Below are 23,209 nucleotides of genomic sequence, written 5' to 3'. Positions count from 1 at the left end.
CATTCTGGAAAAAAACAACGCATTACAATCCCAAGTGAAAGTCACTCCAAGAGTCGTTAACATCCAAGCTTTGATGTGAAAATGCAATTAAATAAACCGCCAATTAACTTCACACCAAATGCAAAAGAGAACTTGGGGAGGGGGCAGTGTTCCTGAGGGCTGGGTGACTCAAAACCCTCTGGGGTCTGGAGCAGCCCGAGTTAGAGACGGACGGACCACTCCTCGGATGCGGCGTCACCGAGGGGACTCGCCAAGCGAGGACAAAGTTACAAGAAAGGCCTCGGGACAGAGTATGTGCAGGCCGACGGCATGTCCACGTGTAAACCGCTCATATCTCCAACTCAGGAATACTGTCCCCACCCCAAGGTTTAAATCCGGTTTGGGCAGGAGAGAAGGCTGAGAAAAGGCCGGAGCGGACCATAAAGTGATGGATATTTCCTGGTTGGCAAGTGCCTGGTGATCGCGATGCATCCATCCATCTTCCGCCGTGTCGTAGCCCCCAGAAACCCGAGTGTCCAGTTCCCCAGCGCCCCGTGCCTCGAGCCCCCAGCGGGATGACCCGCGGCCCCCGGCCTCTACTGGGAGGCGGTGCCGGGGAAAGAGGCCCTGCAGCCGGGAGCGCCTCCTCCCAGCTCCGGCGGATCCCGTTCCACCAGGCCCGACCGGAAGGAGCGCTCCGGCGGCCGTGGAGCTGCACCCGGCCTCCCGGGCCTTCAGGCCGCGCCAGGCCCCGGCGGGACGGCGGCCTGGGACGGCCGCGCGGCACGCTTCGCCTCACCGTGTGTTCGTGCTCGTCCGACCGAGCCCGGGGCAACAGCAGCAGCAATAGCGCGGCGGCCGCCGCCACGCCAGGAGCGCCCGGCAGCGGCCTCATCCTCCGCGCTCCCACAGGCCCGGCGCCGGCCCACCGACTCCTCCGCCGCCGCCGCCGCGGCCGATTCACATCCACCGGGCGCAGACAGACGCACGGGGCCCGGGCCCAGCCGCTGCCTCCGCCGCCGTCACCGTCCGCTCCGCGCCGCCCCCGCCCCCCGGCCTCCGAGCCTCTTCCTCTGACTCAGCCACGTCATCCGGCCACCCCGGCACACGCCGGAAGTCCTCCCGACGCCGGGCCGCAACTGCAGCTGGCCGAGGGAGCGCCGACGCGCGCAATCCGCGGCGCTGGAGGCCCTGAGGGTCAGGTAATCGCGACGCTGTCGACCCATGGGTGCCACGCGGCCTCGGCCTTGGCCCCAGGCGCAGGCCCGGCCGCCACCCCACGCCGAAGCGGCCTCCAGCCCGCGACCGGACCCTCGGCCTGGCATGATCTTGGCCCAGCCGCGCTCTTCTTGGCGGTGAAGTGGGGCGGATCGTCTCACCTGGAGCCCCAGGAGCAGATCCTACAGCCCTTCATGACTACCGCAGCAAATCAGTCGCGCGCACCATAATCTTCATTATGGAAAATGATTATCAAACTTACACAGGGTTGGATGAGTGTTTTAACATCGCCAAGTGTTTATTGGACTTCTATTCAAGAAATGTGGGCTAATTGACATTCTTGTTCATTTATTTGCCTGATTATTACTCGTCGGGCTCCCTTCTTCAGTCATAAATGTATCTTGAAACGGAAACTTCTCAGAGTGCGCGTCCTCGTGCCATATTTTCTGTAAACTAAACCTGTAATAAGCCGGGTTTGGTATCTCACTCCTGTAATCCCAGCATTCAGGAGGCTGGGCAAATTGTTGTATGACCAGAATGGGTTACAGCATGAGACAGAAAACAAAACTCGGAACAAAGCTGGGTGTGGTGGTCCAGATCTGTAATCTCAGCATTTGGGAGGGCAGAGGCAGAATTGAGGCAGCCTGTCTATTACCATCTACATCTTTGTAGTCCTCCAAACCCGGAACTTGCAGGAGGATTGTCTCTTCTCAGACATCAGTAGTCAAAAGTTTCTAGTATTTGGTTTCTTTATGTCTTGAGTCTCTTCTCACGTTCTTTCCTCAGCAATAGTCAGTTGCTGAGGATATATCCACACCATACGACGCAGCAGTCTCCATACAAGATCCCACCACCAATCTTCCTTTCCCTCTTTATCATTCCCAAAGAGTGCTAGCGTGATTTTCTAAAACGGAACCAGATTATATTACTTTCTCTAAAACATGTCTTAAATATTGAATAAAGAAGTCAGGGAATCACTGAGGATTTCATCTGCCAGGCACTATTCAATACACAAACTGTGCAATGGGCACCTTTAGTGCCTTCATATTACAGAGAAGTAACAGCAGCACAGGTTTAGTGGTTTCCGGAAAGACCAGACCCAATTTGGTTCTTTTAAAAAATGCATATGTTGGGGCTGGAGAGAGAGCTCAGAGATTAAAAGCACTTACCGCTCTTGCAGAGGACCCAGGTTCAATTCCCCACACCCATATGGTGGCTACCAGCCATCCTTGACTCCAGTTCTAAGGGACTATGATGTCCTCTTCTGACCTCTGAGGCACTGCATGATATGGGTGCACCCACATACATGCAGGCAACACACATAAAATTAAAAAGAAAAAAATACATATTTTCTTAATGTGTATGTGGGTATGTGTATGTGAGTGTAGGTACCCCAAGAGACCAGAAGATCCTGCAGGAGTTTCAGATGGCTGTGAGCCAACTAATGTGGGTGCTGGGAACTGAACTCAAGAGCAGTATGCACTCAATCACTGAGCCATCTCTCCAGCCCCCAATGTGGTTCTTGTTTTTTTGTTTTTTTAAACTGGTAATGGACCACTAACTATACAGCTGCTTAAAAAGTGGAACAGAGCCGGATGTGGTGACACTTGCCTTTAATCCCAGCACTCGGGAGGCAGAGGCAGGCAGATCTCTGTGAGTTCGAGGCCAGCCTGGTCTCCAAAGTGGCTGGGGCTACAGGGAGACCCTGTCTCAAAAAAAAAAAAAAAAGTGGAACAGATATATATTAACTGTCCTAACTTCCTCACCTGGCATGAAATGCTATCCAAGAAGCACTTAAAGATGGAAAATAGAATGTGCTTCCATTTTAAATGATAATGTGTTAGTTTGCTATAGAAACCAATCTGAAAGATTATGACTCAAACCATTGCCAGTGTGATTAGCTTTCAACTTTGTACATGCCCACTGTTTGGATGTTATGTACATATGTGTGATGTAGATTTGTGTATATGGGTACAGGAATGTGTATACATATACGTGTGGCAACCAGAGGTTGACATAAGGGGTCTTCCTCAGTCACACTCCACCTTATTTTTTGAGACAGGATCTCTCACTAAACCTGAATAAAGTTCATACATTCAGATAAAGTGACTGACCAGCGAGTCCCAGGGATCCTCCTTGTCTCTGTCTCCCAGAGGCACCAAGCTTTTTACATGCGTTCTTGGGGTCTAAACTAAAGCTCTTCATGCCTGTCTAGCAAGTACTTTACCAACCAAGCCATAGCCCCAGCCCTATTTGGATGGGGTATTTTTGTTTTGTTTTTTTACAGTGAGTGTGTGCTACATATATAATGGAAGGGTAGTGATGCTTTTGCTAAAGGATAAGGTCCAACTTCCTTAGCCTGTGAATATGCACCTATACAACCAGAACCATGCAATCTCCCCAACTTTACCTACTGTCAGTATCTATGCTCTTCCTTCACTTGTGTATTTTGTAAATATGTTGTGTTCCTTACGCCTCTGTGACTTTAGCAGCCAATGCCTTGTTCATCTTAGGCGAGCACTCTACTACGAGCTACTTCCCCAGCCTAAGACTTTGACCTTGGTAGTCCCTTCATCTACGCAATTTCACCTGTCTATTTCACTGTCTTTCCAAAGCTAGCTGAATTAGCACCTCATCAGTGAGATCTTGCCCTCGGGAAGTGGAGCATCCCTTCTTCGGGGATTCCCATAGCATTTGTGTGTCATGTCATAATTGCTGATCTATTCCCATTTCCTCTTCTGTACTACAGTCTGACCTTTTTTGATGGCAGGAATTTCCATTTGTTTATATCTGTCCCAGCTGCTGAAATAGTGCTTGTCACATAGACATTCAACAACTACTTGTTGAATGAATACATTAACAAGTGAAAAGGCAAATCACACTGCAGTGTTTAAAGAATGCTTTCTAGCTAGTGGAAGAGACATCACAAGGCAGTACATGATTAATTGCTTGTGAATCCTACATCAGTAATTGCTGCAGAAATCAGAAGAGGCATCTTATTCATCTTTGTATATCTTCCAGAGCACCTAGCACAGTGACTTGTGCATAGTGGAGGCTCAGTAAATGCTCTATGAATGAATAATCACTGCCTTTGAATGAAGTGATGATGGGCAATTGAAGAACAAGCAGTATAAATGCTGCATTAAGATGGATGAGCACTTTCGTAAGCATCCATCATCACCAGCCTCCACACAACTGAGGTATAAGCTTTTTCTGGGTTTCATGGGGATCACTGAGCTGACAAATGCTTGGAGGTGGAAAGGACAGAAGAAAAATTAGAAAGTAATCAATTGGGGTGGGTAAACATAAAACTAGAAAACCTTACAACCGAGAACAGGCATAACGTACAAAAAAAAACTTTAAAAAGCATGAAATTTGATCAAATGTGCAAGTGTTCTACAGAAAGTAAGAGGGATGGGAGAAAAAGAGGCTTTCTCAGTGCAGTTTTGAGGAATGTTTCAAGGAGGGAAAGACTTGTCATCAGTTCAGTAACATTATGGATCATTTACAATGAGCCAAGAACTCTGATAGAGCAGTGCTACAGGAGTGATGCTGAGAAATGGCATTAGAGGATCAAAATGTGATAACAAGTGTGAAAAGGGTTAGGAAGTAAAAGAACTGGTTAGAGGAAAGGAAGGATGCTTCAAAGATCCTTGGAGCCTGATAACCTCAAGACTGAGCCAGGGGTTAGGAACACCATCAAAAGTAGTTGTTGGGCTAGGGAGTAGCTCAGCAGTAGAACGCTTACCTAACATGCACAAAATGCTTGAATTTCATCCCCAGCACTCCAAGAAAAGAAAAAAATATATTAAAGTTGTTTCAACAAACTGGGGACTGAAAAACAATATGTTTTATTTTGCATTTTCTTCTAGATTAACAACTTCAAGTCCTTGACACCAAAAGGGAAGCGGGAAATGGAAATACAGTTAACATCTGTCTCTGAAAGTTCTGCATCCACTAATTTGAAAGGAATGCATCTGTATGGAACATATACAGGTTTTCTTCTTGTCATCATTCCATAAATAATGCAGTGTAATAGATATTCACATAAAATTTTACATTGTATTCAGCATTATGAGTGATCTACAGAGGGTGTGCAGTATCTAGGAGAATGTGCATAGGGTATAATATCATGTCACTTTCCATGATAGTTTTAATAAGACTCATGACTTGTGATATGTAAAACTAGCAAGAAAAGCCACAGTTCATTCTTTTCTCTCTTTTTTTTTCTTTCTTCACAGTTTCATTCTTTTATTCTTATTGTGGATAAACATGATCTTTAAAGTCTTAGGGGACAAATGACAGCTTCTGGTTTCCAGCATCAACTACATTTTCTTTGAATGAAATTTTTTTTTCAAGCCAGGTATAGTGGCATGCATCTGTAGTCTCAGCACTCAGGAGTAGAAGTAGGAGGATTGCAACAAATTTTAAAGCCAGCCTGGGTTGCAGAATAAGTTCCAGGAAGCCAGGGCTACATAATGAAACTCTGTCTCAGAAAACCAAATTAATAAATTGTGTGTGTGTGTGTGTGTGTGTGTGTGTGTGTGTGTGTTTTCTTGGTGTTGGCACAGAACCCAGGTCCTTGGGTGTGCCAGGCAATTGTTCTACCACTGAGCTACACCATCACTCAAAATGTTTAGTTTTATGGACTGGCAAGATGGCTCAGAGGGTAGAAGTGCCTACCTCCAAGCCTGATGGCCTGAGTTTTATCTCCAGGACCCACATGATAGGAGAGAAACGTTCCCACAAGTTGTCTTCCGATCTCCGCAACTGCACTGCGGCATGCACGCCGCCCACCCCACCCCCCCCACAGGCACACTCACAAATAAATACATGCAATTAAAAACATTTAGTTTGGGGACTGAAGAGCATTAATTTCTTTGTGTGGTTTTTATTTCACTGTTGCTGTTTTTTGTTTTTATTGTGGTTTGGTTTGGTTTGGCTTGGTTTGGTTTGGTTTGGGCTTGTTTGAGATAGGGTCTTGATGTACCCCAAACTCATGATCTTCCAGCCTTCTCTCCCTACAGAATGCTGGGATTACAAGGATGCACCACCATACTCTGTCTGCATTTGGGTTGTTGTGGTTTCTTTTTTAAACTACCCTATTGTAATAATGATAAAAGTCAAGGAACAGCACCTATCACATAATAAAAAGATCTTGGACTAGAGGTAGCTCAGTTGTAAAACCCTTGTTTAGAGTGAGGCCTTGGGTTTGATCCCCAGCCTCCCATTCCCCAAAAGATCCTTGCTACTTAGGTGTGATGGCTACAGTAGGCTATCTCCCATGTTTCTTCAGAAGGTAAAGGGTGGTGGTGTCCCCCTACCTTTGTCTTAAACTTGAACTTTCAGACTTGCAGGGACCTGGAGCATCAATGAATGCTTCATAGACATAGAAACACACACCTGTGTAGTCATGTTCCCTGAACGCCTCTAGTTGGTAGCCTACTAAAGTAAAAGTCAAACATCCCATATTCGTGGTTCTCTTTCCAGTGCTGTGTGAACTCTTACTGTATAGAAACATTAAACTTCTTCCTATATAGCAGGTTAAATGAGCAAACTAGCCTAGGAATTCATTTCCTGTTTCTGTGAGAAAATGAATTCCAAGTTGTACCTGAGAACTCTGAATATAACTTTCAGTTTCCTTCTCACCCTCTCACCACCCTGGGAAGCATAGTATTTGGCCAGCAGGAAGGAATGAGAACCATTTTCTATTCTTAATAGAAAACCAAAAGAACACAATTCATACATGCAAACAAGGCAAATATTTGTATGGTCAGAGTCCTCCAATTTGTTGATGTTTAAGATGAATCCTTTAATTACTTGTCCTTCTTGGAAATAAATTTATTCCTAGTACTTCCTCCACCAAGCAGGAGAAACCCACACTGCTTTCCACGAAGGCACAGAGAAAGCCCACTGAATTCCTGGAGCATGTGGAAGAGAATCTAAAAACCCCTGCTACTGAGGTAATATGGGACTAGCTAGGCTTATCTTTCTTTTGTTTTTAATAACAAAGGATGGGGAGGGTAACAGCTTGACTTGTAAAAACAGTCATTAGAATCATCTGTATACTGTCATTTGGGTGACAACAGCAAAGCCAGAGGAGTCAGTCACATCATAATATCAACCTCTTATTCATATTAAGTCTCTTAGTTTTGATACTTTGTTGGTTATATAGTTGAGTTGTCTGCTCCTGGATTTTAACATAAGATGAAGGAACAGTACTGGTTTAGGACATAGAGGCCAATTTACCTGTATATGTAGTTAGGAGCAAATGTAACAGCAGTAAGCATGACTGTTGCTTTTCTTTCTGTTGAGCTCACTGGTTAAAATTATGGAGAGGGAGTCTCCCTATGCACTGGAGAGATCTGGAGACCATCTCTTTAAATACCTGTTTGTAGTTCAGTTTCTGATCTTCACTGTATTGAAAATCCTTTTTTTACATAATGTATTCCTAAATATGCTGAAAATGTGGAAGATGAATAAATATGTGCTTATAATGGCTGGTTCTCTTTCTAAGGAAAACTTCTCACCATTAGAAGCATTCTTTGACAGCACTGTCCCAGAGTTTCACCCAGATTCTTCCCTTTTCTTTTTTTATACACAACCAACCAGCTTGGCTGTTTAGTGAATACCTCCTCAGGGCTTAACACTGGCTACTCTCGACTCTTGATCCGTTCCATCTACTCTCAAGTGTCCCATTCAAAAGAAACAGGCTTCAGGCTTCTCAAAGAGCACTTTCAATTTATGTTTTCTATTTATTTTAATATAAGAATAAAATGCAATAAAATATTCATATATTGCACAGTGTTATGTACACAAAGATGCTAATACAATGACTGGTCTCACCATGTTACTGGTCAATACTTACAGTATTACACAAACCCAAATTTGGCATCTAAAATGGGGCTTAAGAAAACTGAATATAAGAGAGTAGTAGTTCTGTTATCAAAATCAACTCTGCTTAGGATGGAGGCCATAACTACACAACACACAGGACAACCACACCAACGTTCTGATTTCTTATTCTTTTATGTCTTATTCTTATTTCTTCCAAATAAGTGACAAGGAGGGTAGAGGCACCACTGAAGGCAGGTGCAGAATGGCCACCATGCTCTAGGTCATCTATGAGATAATTCATGAAAATACTTTCATATAGTAGACACGGTCAGTGGAGCATTTTATACAAAAAAACTCAAGATTACTACTAGAAGCTAATTTCAGTAATAGCCCTTGTTTTCTGGAGTAGGAATAAGATTGAGAAGGAACCTTGATTATTAGAAAAGGACCTAATAAAAACAGATCAATAATTACATATATACATATATGTATACCTGTGTGGGAATTGGACAATCATTTCATAAGAACCATACTTCTGATATTTTAAAAGACACAGTTTGGATAATTTTGCTTTATGCTTAGGCATCATTAAGGATTTGTGGTTTGAAGGTAGAGTTATGTAACAGAACTCAAAATTCATAGCATGGTTTCATTGCTATGTACTCTGCAGATTTACCAGGCCTGTGGTAGTAATAAGGAGCAGTTGTAATAAGTTGTGAGAAAATATTTTAGGAAGAAAGATCTTCCTTTTCAGGCTCTTCAATACAGAAAAAAGTCAAGGACCCTTCTCCTTCTCTGTGGTCAGAATTAAGACCTATAAAGGCCATAAAATGATAAGTGGAGCCCCTGGGATCCCAAGCTGATGTTTCTGATCACTTTCAGTGGTTCCCTGGCAATATCACTCTGGTTTGACAGCATACTAAGGTATAAAGGCCCAAACTGAAAAAAGGACTTGGTAGTCTCATGCCTGGGTAATATGGAAGAGGGAAACTTCTGGAAGGTTAATGGTCAGCTATGGCTGTATTTCTACATTTGCATATTTCTTAAAGGAAAGAGGGATTGGCTTCTTGAAGATGGGAAGTGGTGACATGGGCTAGAGAGATGGCCCAGTGGATAAAGCAAGTGTGAGGAAGGGAATTGAGATCCCCAGCACCCAAATAAATGCCAGGGGAGCATATGCCCATAATTTCAGCACTCAGAAGGTGGAGATGGGATCCCTGGAGCAAGCTGGCTAGCTAGGCAAGCAGTAGTGGCGAGTTCTGGGTCCAACCAAGAGACCCTGCCTCAGTGGATAAGGTGGAGAGTGGTCGAGGAAGACTCTCAACCACAGCCTCACATATGTGCACAAACAAGCATGTAAACACACAATCATCATACACACACACACACACACACACACACACACATGCAAGAGAAAGAGTGACACAGACTCAACAAGCCTCGCCTCTCACTGAACTCTCTAAGTTATGTGGCGAGTTCTGGGTCCAACCAAGAGACCCTGCCTCAGTGGATAAGGTGGAGAGTGGTCGAGGAAGACTCTCAACCACAGCCTCACATATGTGCACAAACAAGCATGTAAACACACAATCATCATACACACACACACACACACACACATGCAAGAGAAAAAGTGACACAGAATCAGCAAGCCTAGCTTCTAACTGAATTCTCTGAGTTCCATGCTTGTGGAAAAACCCGATTTGTCTCGTATGTAAAAGGTGTTTGGCCTAATCCCTTCCTAAAATCCTTTTCAGTTTGTTGTATGTGACAAGCCCCAGCACTGAAACAGAATACACAGAAATGTGGAAGAATTATTTCAAAATTAGGTCACTTATCTTCTCATTTGAATACTGTATGTGTTATAATCACTTCGAGAAATTAGTCTAGACTAGCAAACATCTAAGGACTAACAAAAGTGTACTGCTGTATAATCACTTGTTAACGTACATTCGGATCCATCTCATTAGATTTCTGCTGTAGGAAATTAGAGGTAAGTATCCTGATAAAGTTCACATCCTTTTGGTAAACAAGAATGTGGACCAATATACTTGGCAATGGTGAACAAAGTCCTTGGTTTCTGACGTCTTCATGCCTTAATAATGTCTTTAAAAATCACCCCAACCAGCAGGGCTGCAACATCAGCAATGACATTGGGTCTCAAGGTCAGTAGTCATGCAGAAAACTCAACATGAAGACTTCATTAACAGGCTGCAAACTGCAAGTCTTAAAAGTCCTGAAGTAAGCAGGATTTAGGAGTTGGAATCAGCGACCTCTAGGTGGAACTGGTGGAGGAGGGTGGAAGGTCTCACGGATTGGAGGCCTGCAATGAAAGATAAAGCAACTCCATTTAAAAGCTAATTGGATTAAAGAGTTCTTGGGCATCTACAACCTGTGGCTATTTGAAGTGCTATGCAAAAGACACATTCCTTGGTTAAGGAGTCAAGACATAGTACAAATGTCAGAATGACATACATGTTAGCAATCTAATCCTGCACATAAGAATCACCAGTGGTTCGCCAGGTGTGGTGGCACATGCCTTTAATCCCAGCACCCAGGAGGCAGAGGCAGGAGGATCTCTGTGAGTTCAAGGCCAGTCTGGTCTACATAGTGAGCTCCAGGACAGCTGGGGCTACAGAGAGACCCTGTCTCAAAAAGACCCCCCCCCAAAAAAAAGGGAAAAAAAAAAAGAATCACTAGTGGTGCTGGTAACAAATGACAATTCCAGGCTCCATCCCAGATGCTGTCTGTCATAGTCTCTTGAGCTCATGTATCAGAACTTTTTAATAGTTCCCCATCCCAACCCCTTGTATTAATTACACCTTTTTTTTTTTTTTGGTCTTTTTTGAGAGGGGGTCTCCCTACAGCCCCAGCTGTCCTGGAACTTACTATGTAGACCAGGCTGGCCTTGAACTCACAGAGATCCGCCTGCCTCTGCGTCTGGAGTGCTGAGATCAAAGACATGCACCACCACGCCCAGCTAATGCCTTTTATTTTCTAATGCTTTGCCACCCTGGGGTCTTGCTCACCCTAGAGGGCCTACATCTCCCAGAGTTAGCTAATACCCCAATTGCCTCCTTGGGACCACTATCTGGTTTTCCCTTATCACCCCAGGGTCAGGTCCCAGACAAGTAAGGATGGCTCCGATGCCCCAGAGCCTACTGCAATTATCCAAACTAGTGAGTCTTAGTCTATTTGACCCCATCTCATTTATTGTTTCCCATAGAAACCACAATAAAAAGCTCTTGCTGATGTTTGTTCCATTTGTTCCCTCTGTCTCCTAACATACACACTTTCCAGTGTGAACCTTCATGGTGTGGTACCCCTTCCTCTCAGGAACCATGAATCCAGCAAACTATCTTCTTTTTTTAAAATTTTTATTTATTTTTATTTTATGTGTATGTGTATTTTGCCTGCATGTAGGTAAGTGCACCCATGTCGTGCAATGCCCACGGAGGTCAGAAGAGGCTGTTGGATCCCCTAGGACTGGAATTTCAGACAGTTGTTAGCTGCCATGTGGGTGCTGGGATTTGAACCTGGGTCTTCTGCAAGAACAACCAGTGTTCTTAACCACTGAGCCATCTCTCCAGCCCCCAAACTATCTTCTTAATGGCAGTTGTCTCCTAATCTCTTGACCTTGTCAGACTTAATGATGGAACCTAGATATTAAACTGTCACTAGTCCTAACAGGCGCCTTGGGTAGATCCCACCATGGTAGTAAGGTTCACTGAAAGAGGGATAGAGAATTTCAAAGGCATACTTTCACTTCCTCGTGGGACTACTGAGTGTCATCCCAACTCTGACTGCTTTCTTCAAAGCCCTTCTCTATGTTTTTCTGTGTGGTTTCTGTAAAGCCCTAAGTGACACCCCAGGTAGGCTAGAGTGAATCTATTCGCAGACAGGTTCAATGATTACAGAAGGCATTTCCACATGTGTGCTGTAAAACCAATATTTAGTCTCCAGGAAGCAAATCAATACACCTAGAAAGAGAGCTTTGTTGGGTGCTGTAATTGAACTGTGTAACCCCTGGAGCTGCATACTCTAGGGATGAATGAATCCATGAGTAAATATTTGCTAAATGTCTCCTGAATGCTGCTTTTGCATAGGTCAAGGAAATGACAAGAGTTGGGGCTGTCTGGGAACAAGAGAGGGAGACAGAAGTTGCAAAGAATAACCACAGGTGTCCACAGGAAGTCCTGCTATGGTCCCCAGGAGTGGAGGGTTTTGTGTGTTTGTCACTGAATGAATATGCTTTATCCAGTGAAAACAAAAGAATTGTCTCCTTCTGTCTCTCTTCCAGTCTCCTGCCCTGCAAACCATGGGCTTACAGGAGAACACGGAAAGACAGATGAAACCACTTAAGCAAGTTTAGGCATATACCTTTCTTTCCCCCCTTCCTTTCTACAAATATTTACCTACAATTCATACTCCTGCGTGTGGCATATAACAGCAGGCAAAATGGGCAAGGTCCTGGCCCTCAAGATACTGTATATGTATGCACAAGACCAGGAGACTGTACTGTTCCAACAGGAACTCAGAACCTCTGGGAACATTTGTGTGCAAATTCAGCTTCCATGAACCTGTTTTCCCATCTGCCCAAAGGAGGTAAGTAGGTGAGAGCTTAGAGATGACAAAAGTAGGCGGCAGCACAATCTCTGGCATAGACACTCAGAAAGTCAAGCTAGCAATTTTCATCATGAGGATGAAAAGTCCAGTCTGAGAGCTTTTCCCCATGAACCTTACATTCTGTCTTCCTCTATGAGACAGTCACCATCCCCTCCAGTCCCCTCTCTCATCCTGCTGTCATACTCTGCATTGGGATGCCAGCTTTGTCTGATTCTGACGGACAGTTCCAGCAAAAGGCTGGAGGTCCCATCTCAGGGAAATGGGTTTGTTGTAAGTACAATAGAATCAGGGAGATAAAAGGGTGTTATATCAAAACTGGAGGGAGTTTGTGAAGAGACTGCACCTCTGGGACACCAAGAGGTCAACAGCTTATTCTTCGCCCATTCAGAGTGAGTTTTCACTAGTGATGAGTTTGATTCATGAACCCAACAATCCTGATGGGGTTAGTATTCTTTTGTTTTGCTTTTTTGAGACGGAGTTTCCCTATGTAGCCATAGCTAACCTGGAACTTACTATGTAGACCAGGCTAACCTTGATCTCACAGAGATCTGCCTGCCTCTGCTTCCTGAGTATTGGGATTAAAGATGTGTGCCATCACGCCAGGCAAGGTTAGTGTTCTTTTAAATCAGGGCTTTTAGCTGATGTGTCTTTGTGTGGTTGCACGCACCATCTAACATAACTTTTAACTTCCCTAGAAGCTGATAAACAGCTCTATCTGAAGCTCATGCCTTCCCTGATCTCTCTAGCCCTCCTTAGAGATGCCACAGTCTTTTTTTAAGTCAGAAGCTGAAGGAGAGGCAGGCCTGGCTACAGAGTACACAGGCTTTTATCTTACATAAGAATGCCCAGATTGCCAGTGATGGCAAATCACAAATGAATGGCAAAATAAGTTCCAAACAAAGGGGCACTGACTCTGCAAAAATTAGGCTTCTACTCTTCCCTTGAATGTAACAGGACATTACCTATGACACCATCAGCTTCCCAGCCCAGAGGGAGCATGGGAAACTCTGCAAAGCTACAGTACCCACTCCTGTCCTCATCACCATCTTCCTCTCTTATGTCGTTTCTTCAGCTATACGTAAAAAGAACTCACAGTAGCTGAGAGTAGGTTTCTTTTATCTATAAACCACCTGCACTGTGATTGTGGGAGGTGACTTGATGGCTGCTTTGTTTTGTTTTGCTTGAGACAGGGTCTTGCTATATAATAGCCCAGGTTGGCCTCAAAATCCTGGCAATCCTCCTATCTCAGCCTCTAGAGTGCTGGGATTTACAGGCCTGTGCCACCACACCTGGCTTGATGGCTAATCATGTTGGAGATTAGAAGTCCAATCCAAGCAGTACCAGTCTGTTTCCACAACAAATCTTTACTAAGTTCTCTATGTGTGCCAGTTACTGTGCCAGGCATTGGGGTGAGCAGAAAAAAAAAATTTAATCAAAAGTAATTCCTAGGGCTGGGGAGATAGCTTAGTTGGTAAAGTGCTTGCTATGAAAGCAGATGAATCTGAGTTCAATCCCAAAAACCAATGTAAAAAACTTGGACATGGGGTGCTCACTTGTAACCCCAGCACTAGCGAGGCAGAGGCAGAGGCAGGCTAGCTAGTCAGCCTTGAGCACTCTGCACACTCCAGGGCAATGAAAGACCTTGACTCGAAAACAAACATACAAAACCCAAACAAATACAAAACAAGACACAACTGAGGAACAGTATCAAGATTGTCCTCTGATCTCCACCTGCACACGCACACATATGCATTTACACACACACACACACAGAGTTTCTATTCTCACAGAGATCACTATCCACTTGAGGAGACAGAAGTGTAAACAATGTTTGCAACATGGGATATATAAGAAATAGAAGAGTCATTCTATATGGATCAGGAAAGGTTTTCCAGAGGACGTAATGTTTGGACTGAGCTCAAAAGGATATGCAAAATTTTAAACCAGAAAAATGGAAGGGAATAGAAAGGGGGAAGCAATAAAATGCTTGCTACTGATAGGACATCTAAGGTGAGCTCAGGAGAGTGATGGGACGTGAGGCTGGACAGGGCCATACACAGGGCCATACACAGAATTCTGATACAATTCAGACCCTGGCAGATGGGAAGGACAGGGTGGATCAGACTGTTAAAAGGGCAGCAGAATGGACACCACCCAGAGAGGCAGTGGATGTGGAAGCCTCAAGGAGGGCAGGAATCCAGGCAGACTCCAGATTTGGGGCTCAGGGAAGGGACAGAATGGTGTCACCAATCCAGGCTCGGGAACTCACAACGAGGTGGCTTGGTTCTCTACTGTCTATGTCTAAGATACCTGTGGGACATGTGAGTTCTGGACAACAATGGGGAGTAGAAGGTAAAGATAGATGTGGTGGTACAAGGCTGTCTGCTGCAGCAACTCAGGCTCTGCAAACAGCATAAGGAACCAGCAGAGAAATGGGCTAAAGCTAGGGTCATGTGAGACTGGGGTTATAACGGCTGCTTGAAAGAGAGGTGGGAGTTGGGGATAGCATTGGCAGTGAGGAATTAGAGGTCCCCAGAGAAGAGCTGGGGACACGTGGCCAGCTTTCCTCCTGTCTGTTAGGAGAAGGACTCACTTTATTCCCTGCTCAAATACTGCCTTGTTTTATCCTGAAAACTGTACATGCACTTGTCACACACATACGTACTTACAGATCACTTTCACACCCCAAAATGTACTTAAGCCTCAAGTTCTGTCAATTACAGGTCTCCTCAAACACTGCTTCTTTAGCAAAATGTGTTTTGCTTTTTTGCTCTTCCCATCTTTATCACATCATGCTTCCTAGCTCCCCAGATAATTTATTTCCCATCTCTTCTTATGTGATTAAATGTATCCCAACTTTCCTTCTACCTTTTGATTTCTAGAACTTGCTTCCCTGAATCATCTTCTCTTTCATTAATAAGAAAAAAGAAAGAGGGAGGAAGGGAAGGAAGAGAAGAAGAAGGAGTGTGTGCTGGATAGCTTTAGTGTCAATTTGACACACCTGGGTTGAGGGAACCTCAATTGGGGAATTGCCTCTATTGGACTGGCCCGTGACCATGTCTGAGGGGCATCTTCTTGATGAGTGATGAGGGAGGGCCCAGCCCACGGTGGGTGGTGCCACCCTGGGCAAGTGGGCCTGTGTTGCATAAAAAAGCAGGCTGAGTAAGGGCCAGGGGAGCAAGTCAGTAAGCAGCGTACCTCCATGGCCTGTGCTCCAGTTCCTGCTGGGCCTGTGTTGCATAAGAAAACAGGCTGAGCAGGGGCCAGGGGAGCAAGCCAGTAAGCAGCATTCCTCCATGGCTTGTGCTACAGCTCCTGCTTCCAGGTTCCTGCCCTGAGTTCCTACCTTGGGCTCCCTGATGAACTGTGACCTGGGAGATGTAAGCTCAATTAACCCTTTCCTTCCCCAAGTTGTTAGTGGTCAGAGTGTTTTGTCACAGCAATGGAGAAACAAACTAGGACAGAGAGAGAGAGGGAAAGGAAGGGAGGGAAGGGGGAGAGAGAGAGAGAGACAGAGAGAGAGAGAGGAGAGGGACAAAAAGGGAGAGTTCAAGCTTGTCAACTCTTTGGTGCAATTAGACAACTGGCTCCAAAGTCCTCAACCTTCAGGAATAAAAGATCTTGGATCTTGGATCTTCCTCTCCTCTGACACTCAGACTTTTCTGGACAGAGGAAACACAATGACTAAAAGACTGTGTTCTAGAATCAAGCATGTCCAGATCTCAAAAAGAGCAAGTCAATAGCCAACTTCAAGCCTCAGTCTCTACACCTGCAAGATGTGAGAATACTAAACAGGCTTAGGGAGAGAATTAAGCAAGTAATGTTCTTAGTGTATTTGATGTAAAAGCTGCCACATAAATAAGGTGTCATTAAATAATGGCATTATTACCATAATCAATCCTGCAAAGCTTTCCTACCCCCAGTCATCAACTATACAGCAACTTTTCACCAAGCAATGATACAAACTCAGGGTACAGGACTAGATTACCACAAGCACTCCTTCTGGGAATGGTAATATCCTGATGTGTATCCCCCCAGCTAGCTGTACCAGGGAAGCATGCCTATAAGTCCAGGGCAACTTGGGGCTGTCAGATGTTCATGCAGCAGATATACATATAGGAGTGTTTCTAGAAGCAGCTGGGAAGCAGTAAATAGCAAAGTTCAAAGTGGACAGAAACAGAATGAAATAGAAAACTAAAAGGAAGACCTTGTTGTTGTACTTCCTTAACTAATGGGCTATAATTACGTGTAAAAATGTTAGACAAGCTTCTTCTTTTTCATCCATTATAGTCTAAGTATGGAAGGATGAACCCCTAGGAGGAACCTGGGCTTCTTCTCCAGGATCTCCTTTCTTCAGTCACAGCCCCACTAGCTGGCTTGAACCATTTTTTTCCTGTTATTCCACAGACAACAGAAAGGTTCCTCCAGAGACCCCGTACCAACTGAGCACAGACAAGAGCCCAGAAGGTGAGTGACGCTCTTCAGTCTGGGGCTTACCTTCAAGCCCCAGATGTTTACCCCTGTCCTATGCATATGTATCATTCGTGTTCTTCAGCTCTTGCCATAGGCTGAGAACTCAATCCTTGGGACCCTGTGAGGAAGTTCTATTAGTAATTCCATTTCAGAGAAAAAAAAATTGAGGCACACAAAAGTTGACTAACTTCATCCAAGTTCACATCCACAAGCAGGGCCCAGAGCCTGCTCAGCCCAGCAGACCAGGCTGCTTCTTTTCGTTTGCACTTTTAACTCTTCTCTCCTCTTCCTGAAAAACCCAGTTTCCACAATACAGCCAAGATAATTCAATACCAGTGGGCTGAATTCTAGCCAGACACATAAAATTTATTTGAAGGGGTCTGGGGAGATGGCTCAGTTGGTAAAGTGCTTACTATGCAAACTTGAGGACCTGAATTCAGATGCCAGCACCATGTAAAAAGCTGGGTGCGGAGGCACACTTCTATAATCCCAGCACTTGGGAGGCAGAGACAGGAGGATCCTGGGGGCTTGCTGGGCAACCAGTCTAGCCAATTGGTGAGCTTTAGGTTCAGTGAGAGAGTAATAGAGGAAGACACCTGACATCAGCCTTAGGCCTCCACATGTACATGCATGCACATGCATCTGCACATACACAAACATATACACACATACATAAACATATACTGTACACATATATATATATTTACATATACACAAATAAAAAATTCTTGACTTTTGAAAGTTGACAGGTGTGTGTGTATATATATATATATATATGTCTTTCACTTATGAATGCAAATGCTATTTAAAATATGTACAACTGAGCTGGGCATAGCAGTTTACATCTTTAATCTCAACTCTGAAGAGGCCGAGGCAAGAGGATTGAGAGTTGGAAGCCAGACTGGGCTACATAGTAAGACCCTGTCTCAAAATATTACAAGCAAAAATCGGCAAACAAAAAGCTATGAAGTATTAATATTTGCAACTGAATAAAGCATCACTTCAGAAAGTGATGAAGCCATTGAAGAAGCATCACTGACAAAGCCACAATGACGTATGGCAAAGTTGGTTTTTCAGTCATTCCCAAATATTCCTCTCCTCTCCAATTAAGAGAGTAAGGAAAAAATTCCACATCCACCTCAATGTTACCTCTGTGAGGCAGCTCGGGGAGGTACCCTGGGTGGCCTCTCTAGGATCATGGCTGGTGTTCCATCCACTTGGGTGGGACCTGGACTGCGACTTCTGGTAACTTCGGGGACTTCATTATCCTACAGCATGCAAGATGAGAAAGGTGAATATTACACAGAGCACATTAACCTGTGCAGCTGGAGAACATGGGAAAGCCTTGTTAGACCTTGGCTGCAGGCTGTTTCCAAAGCAAGAGTCAACCCAGTGCCACTGACAGCTTTCTGTGTCCTCCTGAGGTCACCAGGGAAGACAAGCTGGCCCAGATTATCAAAAATTGCCTGGATTCAGAATTCTTGCTGCTCCAAATGTGATCGGTTGTTGGCCAACACCAGCATCGCTTGTGAGCTTACTAGGAACACTCTCGGGGCTCTCCAGGGTTAGTGGTGACCCCTGTGGCCCCTTGTGCTCAGTCCAGCAGCAGAGCCTCTCAGCTCAGAGGCCTTCTGACTGTCTGGAAAACTGTGCCACTACCCACAGGGAGAAGCAGGAAAGACCAGTATACCAGGAGGGAAGAAAGCAGATGTGTCCAGGAGCAGCAGAAACCAATGAGCCCGGGACCTTGGGACACACAGGACAATCCCATGCTCCCTCTGGTACGGCAGATAGCTCCTGATCTAGACCCCAGCATGATCCTGTCCCTGGAATCCCTGACTCTCACAGCTCCTTATTTCAGATACCTGCTTCTGGATTAAGTAGTCTGAGTAGAATTCTGTCTATCTCTGTCTATGTCCCTTCCTTCCCATCTCCTTTCCTTCCTTTATACTGAGGGAAAGTCACATATATTGTAAGATCAAGTATTGCAAAGCCAGATGGCACTGGCACATTCTCAATGTTAGAAAATCACCACTCCTTCTAGTCTCAAAACATTTCCCTCAAATAAAACCCAGACCCATTAAGCAGCTTCTACCTGTCCCCTCCTCCCTCTAACCCTGCCACCCCCCAATTTCCATTTCCATTCTGTCTCTCTGGATTTGCCCATTCTAGAGATTTCATACAAAAGACATCCCATACACATGACCTTTTGTATGTGCCTTCCCTCCGCTGGATTCCTTTCTCTTGTGATGAAATGACCCCTGAGACCAGACAGCTAGGGTGAGGGTACCGGCTCTTACCTCATTGTCACCCTCCATTCCACTGCTCACGCTGAGGAGGCTCCGTGTACTTGATCGGTTACTCATGCTGCCTAAAGGGTAGAAACGACATCAGCTGGACTATGGATTCTCTCAGGAGAAAATGCAATGCAGAACTCTAGCACTTACTTATTTTTAGTAATAGAAATAATACATAAATTGCAAAGACAAGAGCCTTCAAAATGTAGCCATCTTAAGCTGTTTCATTAAAGTTCAGTTTTTCTTTTAGCATTACATGAAATGGTTCACTTTTTGATGACCACTTTGGGCTTAATAGCTACCATTTACTCAGGGCTTACTGCACATGGAGTGCTTCAAAAGCATGATTGCCATTTAATCCCTTTGAAAATCCTATTTGGTATTAGTGCTTTGATTTGACAGACAGGGAAGCAGGGATGCTTGGAATCTCAGCTGTGCTCTACATCTACAAACTGGTTTCGGTGCTGCAGTTTCTGTTGTTGTTATCATCAAGAATTACAGGAAACGTGTATGTATGACACATGCAGATGCACCTTCTGAGAAGAGATGAAACACTAACACCAAACAAATTGCAGGGCAACGACTGTGCTCAGTGGTAGGGCCCTTGTTAGCATGTACAAGGCTCTGGGTTCAATTTCCAGAGCTCCCCCCAAAACAAAAATGCACAGCACAAATTACAAAGTAAAACTTGTGCTCATAGTAGGAACTCTGTGAATTTAGGTGCTAAAGGCTTTTCAGTTGGGAATTTATTACTTATATCATTAAAAAAAACACTATCTTACAAAACTTTATGGAAATGTTCTGTTGAATGTTATTCAAGCGTAGCTAGTACAAAATGTATGTAGCCAGACTGAGGAAATGAACTTAAAATTTTAAGTTTGTGTTTTAAGACAGAGTCTCTTGCTATGTAGACCAGGCTGACTCTACACTTGTAGTGATCCTCCTGTTTCCACTTCCTAAATACTGGGCTTACAGGTGTGTGCTACCCCACCTGGCTATTGGAGGCATATTTTATCTTATTATTTTACTTATTATTTTTATTTTATGTGCATGTGTATATTGTCTGCATGTATGTGCACCTGTGTCATGCAATGCCTGAAGAAGACAGAAGAGGGTGTCAGATGCTCTGGAACTGGAGTTATAGACAGTTGTTAGCCACTATGTGGGTGCTAGGATTCAAACCTGGGTCTTCTGCAAGAGCAGCCAGTGTTCTTAACTGCTGAGCCATCTCTCCAGCCGCCTGGAGGCATATTTTAAAATCTGCCAAGATATCTCTCTAACCCAAGGGATAGGATCACATGATCCTGCCCCTTTCTATTCAGTGTCCTGATCATAACCCAGTTTACCTGCCAGAATATTCTTCCTCCCCTGCTACCCCAGACAACCACTGTTCACAAGGCTCAAACGGCCTCAGTCTCCCATGCTCGAGACAAATGACATCAAAATTCTCCAGATTCCCCTACTAAAAGCAGTCACTGGGTTTCTGGGCCCCCACTTGCTACGCATGAGCCTCCACATATCATCTGTGTTGTCTATGACAGTCTCCACAATAACCTCACAACATTCTGAAGTACCTATTAGCAAGAAGTAACACTCAGTCATAGGTATTTCCATGACTGGAAAGTCACAACCACTGGCTCCCATCACCCCTCTCCTTGGCATCCTTAAACCAAATCTTGGCTCCCCTGGTACTGTCCCCTCTCTCAGCTCATGACTCTGACCTTCATCTCCCTGGGCTGCACAACTGGTAGGAGTCTCTGGTTCCAGCAACATCCTCTGCTCTCTTGTCAGGGGGAGGGAAACAATGCCACATCTTTCCAGTCTCTGAAGAAGGCTCAGACTAGCATCTATCTCATGCTATTCTTACACTTTCCTCTATTACCAGCCCCTACAGATAGGCTCTGGTTCTTTTTCATCTTTCTGTCTCCAGTGAATGAATAATGAGAAGGAAAAATTGCCTGTTTATAATATAACCTGTGGACCAGATAACCTAGGCGAAGGTCAACAGCCTTTCCACAAAGAAGCTTTTGCTTGCTTAAACATAACAGTAATTACAGGGCCTTAAATTTTTAGTTATAACCAGGTTTAACCTACAACTGTCTTTCTGTAGATTCTAAGAGATGATAGCTGTGCCATAATAAAAATAGTGCTGTTAACAGGGTGTGACTCCAGGGTAAAAGGGCAGCTGGTCGATCAGATTCTGGCCCCCCTCCCTACCCACCACAAAACTTGGTACATTTGGCAGTATTTCCCTGAGGTAATGGCATGGTCAGATGTGGGTATGAATCCCAGACCCTCTGCTCAGTTACCAGGAGACCCAGAGCATACTGCCTGTTGTGGTTTGAATGAGGATGTTCCCCCATAGGCTCCAAGTATTTGGACATTTTGTCCTCAGTTGGCGGTGCTGTTTTGGGAGGTCTTAGAAGGTGTGGCCATGCTCTCAGAAGGAGAAGCATGTCACTGGGGTCAGGCTTAGAGAGTTCTTAAGCCTTGCCACATTTTCAGTCGCTTTCTGTTTTGTGTACCTGCTTGAAGATGTGAGCACTCTTCCTTTCTGCTCTGGCCACCTCTTGCCACCATCCCTCCCTGCCATGACAAACTCTGATCCCTCTGGAACCATAGCTCAAATAACCTCTTCCTTCTATAAACTCCCTTGGTTATAGTGTTTCATCACAGCAACAGGAAAGTAACTAATACTGCCTAACCTCTAACTATTATCTAGAATCTATAAGCTTTGTCATCTCAGAGGAACTAGGCCATGAAGGGGCATGCTTGGCATGGAGCTGACAAAAAGCAAGCATCTGATTGGTGGATGCAGCTATCCATCATCATCTTCTACAGTATAGACAGTATACTAACTGTTAGTGACCCAAAGTGAACTTCGCCCCCACCCTGTGTCCATGCCTTTGCACCACCTCCATCTTCACTCCAGGCTTGGCCACATGACCTGCTTTAGCCAGTAGGACATTAGCAAGCATGATGTAAGCCAAAGCTTTACATGTACTTATACACTGGGCCTGTCCTCCCTGTCCAGATTTTGTCACCTTGTCCTAATTTCAAGCCATTGAATTAAAGGTTATGTAGAGAGAGTTTGGAGAATGGGAGACCATCTTGGATCTCCAGCTGAACATAGTCATGACTCCGGTTTGTTGCACATGGAGGAGACATAAGCCGTCCCTTCTGGGTTGTGCCCAGGTTGTGGGATCAGGCATAAATAAATGACTATATTTCAAACCACTAAGTTTGGGCATGGTTTGTTATGTAGCAGTAGGTAGCAGAAACTAGAGCAATAGCCAGGTAAGATCTGTTGCCACAAAGGAGAGTGCAAGCCCTTGGCCTGTCATTTAATAGCATTTCCTAGCCCCAGTGCGCTAGTCATTCCTGGGCAACAGCTTATTCTGTCACTCTGTCTTTACTCTAGGCTACCCCAAAGTAAGGCACACACAGAACAACTTTTCAACTGCGGCACTTCACATCTAAAAACAAGTACTTTGCATTTGCTTTTAAATTTTCAAGCTATGGGAGCTGGTGAGATGGTTTGGCAGTTAAGAGCACTGGCTGCTCTTGCAGAGGATATGGGTTCCATTCCCAGCACCAGCACAAAAATAACGTCTGTACCTCCAGTTCCAGGGATCTGACACCCTCTTTGGCCTCTGTGAGCACCTGCACATACGTGCCATACATTCACACAGATATACACATATACATAAAATATATACATGTGTGTGTGTGTGTGTGTGTGTGTGAGAGAGAGAGAGAGAGAGAGAGAGAGAGAGAGAGAG

General features: G+C 44.7%; 2 protein-coding genes across 2 annotated transcripts in view; both read right to left on the bottom strand.

The window, feature by feature from the left end:
- Tm9sf3 (transmembrane 9 superfamily member 3) overlaps window positions 1-1,048 on the bottom strand; it is a 63,168-nt gene extending 62,120 nt beyond the window's left edge. The window contains exon 1 of the mRNA XM_008831990.2: window positions 779-1,048. Coding sequence (XP_008830212.1) covers window positions 779-874 — 96 coding nt within the window. The 5' untranslated portion in view covers window positions 875-1,048. The remainder of the gene's footprint in view (window positions 1-778) is intronic.
- An 8,460-nt stretch (window positions 1,049-9,508) lies between these two features.
- The window catches only part of Pik3ap1 (phosphoinositide-3-kinase adaptor protein 1), a 122,599-nt gene continuing 108,898 nt past the window's right edge, over window positions 9,509-23,209 (bottom strand). Inside the window, exons 15-17 of the mRNA XM_029563050.1 lie at window positions 19,431-19,501; window positions 18,280-18,398; window positions 9,509-10,354 (exon numbers count right to left, since the gene is read on the bottom strand). Of these exons, the coding sequence (XP_029418910.1) occupies window positions 10,297-10,354; window positions 18,280-18,398; window positions 19,431-19,501 (248 nt within the window). The 3' untranslated portion in view covers window positions 9,509-10,296. The remainder of the gene's footprint in view (window positions 10,355-18,279; window positions 18,399-19,430; window positions 19,502-23,209) is intronic.

Source organism: Nannospalax galili, unplaced genomic scaffold (assembly GCF_000622305.1).
Source record: "Nannospalax galili isolate Female #2095 unplaced genomic scaffold, S.galili_v1.0 scaffold875, whole genome shotgun sequence".
Classification (NCBI taxonomy): Eukaryota; Metazoa; Chordata; class Mammalia; order Rodentia; family Spalacidae; genus Nannospalax; species Nannospalax galili.
Note: the sequence above shows the minus strand (reverse complement) of the source record. Positions and strands in the feature narration are given on the sequence as shown.